This window comes from Gastrolobium bilobum, unplaced genomic scaffold (genome assembly GCF_033153095.1).
Source record: "Gastrolobium bilobum isolate Gb01-03AN ecotype WA unplaced genomic scaffold, APGP_CSIRO_Gbil_v1 utg1842, whole genome shotgun sequence".
In the NCBI taxonomy this organism is placed as follows: Eukaryota; Viridiplantae; Streptophyta; class Magnoliopsida; order Fabales; family Fabaceae; genus Gastrolobium; species Gastrolobium bilobum.
Window position 1 is genome coordinate 276607 of NW_026897941.1, and position 6506 is coordinate 283112.

The window sequence follows — 6506 nt, forward strand, 5'->3', positions numbered from 1 at the left end:
TGCTTGGGGCAACTCCAATTTGTGGGTGGTTTGACTGGGTCCTGCTTGGGTTGGTTTGACTGTGGCTAATCTGGGTTGTGGCTGAACTCTTTCTCCTTCAATCTGTTACTGTTTTGATCTGGGTGGGTGGTTATTGGTTTGTCTTTGCCTATTGTGCTCTGTTTCAGTGTTTGGTTCTGTTTTGGTTGCTGGTGGTGGTGTGACAACGTCGTTCAGTTGCTGGTATCCGGTGCCGGTGCGGAGAGTGGTCGTGTATGTACAGCTGTCACCTTCCTTCATATGTGATTTGGGCTCCAAGTTGAGGGTATGGTGGTCATGTGGTTAATCATTCATTTCTTCATTTAGGTAGATATCCTCAAATACCACATCTCATATGGGAATCGGTTGCCTTGCATTTAAGCCAAATTGACATGCAAACTTGATGGATGGGGAACTGATTTCGCTGGAGAAATTTTTGAAAATCTTCAACCAAACATGGTGATTCATCTTTCCCACTTATCAGAATCCTATCTATCTGATAAGATACCTCCGACCAAACGCCCCCCTAAAGAAATGAGGTATAAAATACGGATTTCGTGACAATAATACATGTATAAAACATGACCGATTTTACATCCCAATATACTACATAAGAATTACGAATCATAATGCTCTACTCAAGGGTATGTTTGGTGCATAGTATATCATAAGGCCTGATAGTATAAGGCCTGATAGTATAAGATTTGATTAAATTTTAATACAATCCAGCGTTTGGTATGGTATTGTATAAGATAATAACTTCCAATATTTTAAAAATTAATATATTAAAAAAATTATTTTAATATATTAATATTGAAATGATATATTAGTTCTTGGAAGTTAATTATTTTAATATATTAATATTGAAATGATATATTAGTTCTTGGAAATTGCACTTGTAAGCAATATTAATACATCAACCCCTTATCAGGCCTAATCCACCCTCCTTAGGAGATTATTTATAGTGGACCGGGACCACCAATTTTCTGGTGATCCCTTAGTGTAAATGGAGGGATAAAATTGGAAAAGAAAAAAAATCACAAAGGTAAAAAGGGAAAGAAAAAATTGATGATGTGAGAGGGAGCACCAGATCATTCGATGGTCCTGGACCATCAAAAATATTTTCCCTCCTTAGACCGGATTAAGTTATATATCATTTTGATGTATTAAGGGGTTCTGCTGTATAAGCTTATACTATACGATGGTCACACCAAACAACTGAAAATGTCATAACGTACAATATAAGCTTATACTATCAGGCCTTATACATCACACCAAACAGGCCCCAAATCCAATTAGATTGCGGCACAGATTAGTGAGACAAACACTTGCAAACAGTCATAAAGTAAAGGCCACATGTAAAACGGTTTTTTTTTTTTAGGGTTTTAGGGGGGGTGGGGGCGAAAATTAAAAACAAAAGTGGACTTAATTGAACCAAAATAAACTGAATATAGCGGTGGCAAATCTATGGTACACACATTCGTTGCTAGGCTTAATGTTTCGCTATAGGAGTTGAACATGGTAGGGGGAAACTGTTCCTATGTAAACAAAGAACCGGTTTAAACCAGATAACTGAACCACAAAAACCCATTCAGTTTAGTTTAGTTTGGTTATTTTATCATGGATACAATTCAAGGCGTGTTCGAGATACTTAATAATGTCAGCCTCATTTCTAGTTCAGTCTGGTTTTCCGAACACAGACATACTCGCTCCACATGGTGCTACACTAACACCAAATATTAGTCAAGAAGAAGAACTACATTCATTCACAACTAATAGTGCAATGCAAAAAACATCAGAAACGATCTGCTGATGCTGATCCATCTAACCGTGAAATCCGACAACTTGAACACGCGTTTTTATAAAGACAAATTATCAGACCAAATTTCCTTTACCTGTTTGGACTTTGGACTGATTCCAAGCCTAAATTTGCCAAAGCACTAAAAGTCTAAGTCAAAACCAATTTCATTTCTAATTTTTAAAATAAGTTACGATATTTTGTTATAAGACTTAGATTTATCTTAATCCAATGTTTGTAGATTATAAAGCAAAGTTATCAAATGCGGATTACGGCATTTCGCGGCCGATTGCGGTTGCGAAAATAGTAGAACAGATATATGACAGAAATAATGACAAAAATAAACATTTTTAAAGGCTGAGATAGCAGAAGTGATAGAGAGAGACACAGATAGACTAAAAACCCTTAGAATTCCTGTTACACATTTAAATTTAGGACAAAATTGACATTTTGCCTTATGACATCAACATGACCGTGATTTGCGAGGAGCGGTCTCTTGCGGTGAAGCACCGCAATGCCCATGCGGCGCGCAATTAACTACTATGTTATAAAGTTATTCAGACCATGATATCAAGAAAAGCTCTACCTAAAGTTTTTGAGTTGCTTAAAGTGATGAATTTACTAACTCAATGGAAATTTTATCATTTCATATCCAAAATGTCCAACCTATGTTTTGGACGAAATAGTTACCAAGATCTCAAATTTCACCTTAATTATGAATCACTCAGACAACCAAAGTTAGCTATATTTACGCATTCTAATGCTTGACAACCCTCAATGATTCGCAAACATACAAAGGTAACGCAAAATACAGCAGATTCACAAAACAATCACAATGAAGAAATAATTGGATAGTAAAAACAAACAAGTCTAACGCATTGGAATATTACCCCATGGTACAAAACAGCAGAATCCAACCTCAATGTAGCATTATAAGATAATTAATAATAATAACCCAAACAGTTGAAAATTAAAACACTAGATGGATCAAAAACGAAAGAAAAATTGTTTTAGCGATCTACGCGCTCAGAACCTGAGCTTGGTGAAGAACCACCGGTTCTTACCGGTCTTGAAACGTTCCTCGAAGCGCTTCTTGGTTTCCTTGAGTGCGGTGACCTTCTTATCCTTGGACTGGAGCACATCGGGGGTTACGACGTCCTTGAGATCCACGTCGAGCGTGTAGCGCGTGGGCATGAGGTGCTGGTAATTCACCACCTTCACGAAAGCCTTCACGCGCGACTTCTTCGCTGTTTTCTTCGCTGAATCCTTCCTTATAACCTTGCTAGGGTACTTCTTGATCCCAGCAACGAGGCAATGTCCATAAGGACGCTCACGTGTTCCATCGTCGAAGTTCCTCACGATCACCGCCTTCTTCCCTGCGTACCGCCCTTGCAGGACGATCACAGCCTTGTTCGCCTTCAGGAACTTCACCATCTTCGCTTCTCTCTCTCACGCCGTAATCCCCTGAGCTATAAACTGAAACTTGAATCTCAAACCCTTGTTTACATATAGGTAGAGAGTTAGAAACCCTAGGGTGCAATCTGATGGGTTTGGGTTGGGCCTTCCTGGCCCATCTTCTGTTTTCTTAATGTTTAGTTTTATTTACAAAAAAAAAACACCAGAGTTGGGCCTTCTACCCAACAAAAGAGGATTGGGCCAGAATTTATTGGCCTGTTCAATCCCCCGAGAAAAAAAACCACTGTTTTGTCGAAAATTAATTGTTCAGGTTATTTTAAGCTAGGTTTTGACTTTTGAGTTTGACCTAAATGGTTTGAGTTTTGTGTGATTTACCAATTTAATACTGGTTAATTGATTTGCGTTATTTTTTAAAAATAAAAAATTCAAGCATAAACCTATCACGTTTTTAGATTTATAAAAAAAAAAGTTTGGTTTTTGTCATTTTAAATGACATAAGTTATGTCATTTTAGGAGAGAGATAGACACAGAAAAATGAAAATCATGAAAGAAAGAAAGTGAGTGATTTTTTTTTAATTTAAAATTTAAATAATTTTTTTTCTTTGTCTGTCTCTTTCTTAAAAGAACAGAGTGTTATGTCATTTAAAATGACAAACACTTTTCCCAAAAAAAAAATTAAAAAAAAATAATTAAAAGAATATTGTGTTATATTTAACATTATTTAAATAATAATTTTTATTTTATTTAAAATAAATAATATAATATAAGTTGGTATTTAAATTTATAGGCCAAGTTTAATAAAAATATATGTATCTTTTATATCTAATTTTTTTTTTGTTTTATTAAATACATTATGTCAGATATGAACTAATTAAATCAATCTATAAGTTGTTTACCGAAAAAAAAAACAATCTATAAGTTCTAATAGATCATCTTACCTATTCAGTATCCACACCCTATTTACGAGATTACAATTTGTTCGATTGAACACGAGAATTACGTATTCTCTCAACAAAAGCTGTTTTTGAAGGTTTAAACGTATATTTTGGACTGGTTGTTATCTTACTTGTTCATTATAGGAAATACATTATATAGTAAAAGAAAAATACATACATAAATTAGAAACAGTGACTAAAATACCACTATTCCCCATCTTTTTTACCTAAATGCCACGCCAATAATATTATTTCCTAATATGTCACGTGAACAAATTCGTTGGGCACTCAGTTTGCTGATGTATCACGTTCATAATGAGTACCGAACTTGATGTTCATCAGGAACGTGACAAATCAGCAAACTGAGTTTGCTACCGTGCCCAACAAATATGCTCACGTGGCATATTGAGAAATAATATTGTTGGCGTGACATTTAGATAAAAAAGATGAGGAACAATGACATTTTGGTCACTTTTCCCATAAATTATTATACATCTAAATCCTGTTGGGTATAGCTCATCAGGTATAGCTCATACTTCGTAGCAGAAAGATAATTGGGGTCCCACTCCCAGGTGAGCGGGGGGTTCGGGGAGACGTCCTGGCTGGGGTCCGCGAGGCAGCGCCCACAAGACTCGTAGAAGCTAGGTACTGTTGCTGATTTATTGCAAATTTTTCTTTTCTTAGCCGTTTAAACTTGAGCCCATTAATAACTGTTGTTAGAATTTTTCTAACCCTATTTATATTCTTCTTATAGATGAAAGTGTCGATAAGATGAATATAATATGAATCTAAATAAATCATTGTATCTATTCTCTAGCTTTCTCTTTTGGTTTGCGATTTATGTTTATCGTTTTCTAACAAAATTCGATACAAAACTATTACGTTACCCTTGTACAATTTGCGAGTGTGTAGTACAACTTGAATGGGGTGAAATTCCCAAGAAGTTTGCAGGGTTGAGTAGACATGCGTTGCAGACTTATAATTTTCAAATAAAAATGATAGTCTTGTTTGCTTCAGTTTGTAAATAACGCAAAAGCAGTCCTTTTTTTTTTGGTCAATGCAAAAGCAGTCTTTAAGACAACTCTGATTTAACAATCTTGCATTCGAGAGTAAGCGAAGTATATGATACGTTATTTTAAGAGTAAACATTCTTTTTTGGTCTCTGATAATATCTACGAAATCTTTTTTAGTCCTTGGCAATAAAAAAGGACCAAATTGGTCCCTAACAGTATGCAAAAAGGGTCATGTTAGTGACGGAGGAGTTGACATAAGGACTAATGTGGCCCTTTTTCATAATTTTAGAGATCAATTTGATCCTTTTTTATTGCCAGGGACTAAAAAAGATTTCGTAAATATTGCCAGGGACCAAAAAGGGTGTTTACTCTTATTTTAATAATTTTATCATTAAAAGTAATTTTATTTTACATCATTAACATTTATTTTTAAAAAAATAATTCTAAATTATAAACTAAACATATTTAAGCTTTAGTTACTTCAAACGCACTAGTGAAGTTAAGTGAGCATCGATTTTAATAAATTAAAAGAGAAAAATAATACGAATTTTGATTAATATTATATGAATTATGTAAGAAAAACTTCTTTTGACCAACTTTTTTTTTTTAAAGTATTTGCTTATATGCATTCTGATTATGAGTGAGGAAAACAGATGCTTTTGTGGACGCTACATCAGATGGTGTGCCACACAGCATATTGTTATTGGTGGGTGGAAGATAAGATAATCTGCATATGCTTTTACTTTTAAATTTCCTTTTTGTTGATGTGCGTTGTTTTAGTCTCTGTAGTGAAAGTAATCAAAGAATGCATGTATTCCTTTGTCTTCCTCCTGAGTCGTAACTTGTTATCAAAATGTATAGTGGAGAAAAGTGTCATCCTTCCAACAAAGTTTGTCTCGTACAAAAAAAACTATGCTTTTTCTCTTCATTTTCATACTCACTTTTCCAACTATTTTGTCCATTTTACCTTTTATTTCCTTTTTTTATTACTTTTATTTTATCTCTTTGTGAACTAATATTATATATATGAAATGATCTACAATTTTTTAGTTACAACTAATTACTTAAAAACGCTACTCTTACCAAGTATTAGGACTAAAAACGAAATTATATTAAATTCAACTTCATATATTGCAAAAGTGGTTTCATTGCTTCCGATTTTATAGAAGTCTTATTGATGTGTACAATACCCACATGAAAAATTAAGAGAAGAAAAAGGGAGTGTGCAACGTTGTTGAATTCGTTGTCAATTATTATGTGAAACATTATTGTTATTTATACAATTAACCCACTAAACCTATGATTAGTAGCTCTATCATAAGGAGG

The 6506-nt window shown here is 34.2% G+C and overlaps 1 protein-coding gene across 1 annotated transcript; it reads right to left on the reverse strand.

Annotated features, from left to right (window-relative positions):
* Positions 1-2668: 2668 nt before the first annotated feature.
* LOC133311620 (large ribosomal subunit protein eL27-like) lies at positions 2669-3299 on the reverse strand. Its single transcript, XM_061512693.1, has one exon. The coding sequence runs from the start codon at positions 3248-3250 to the stop codon at positions 2843-2845; it is 408 nt and encodes a 135-aa protein (XP_061368677.1). The 5' UTR covers positions 3251-3299; the 3' UTR covers positions 2669-2842.
* Positions 3300-6506: the final 3207 nt, after the last annotated feature.

What these genes read in the sequence shown, in the direction of transcription:
- LOC133311620 (XM_061512693.1), bottom strand. Translation starts at nt 3,250, where the DNA reads ATGGTGAAGTTCCTGAAGGCGAACAAGGCTGTGATCGTCCTGCAAGGG.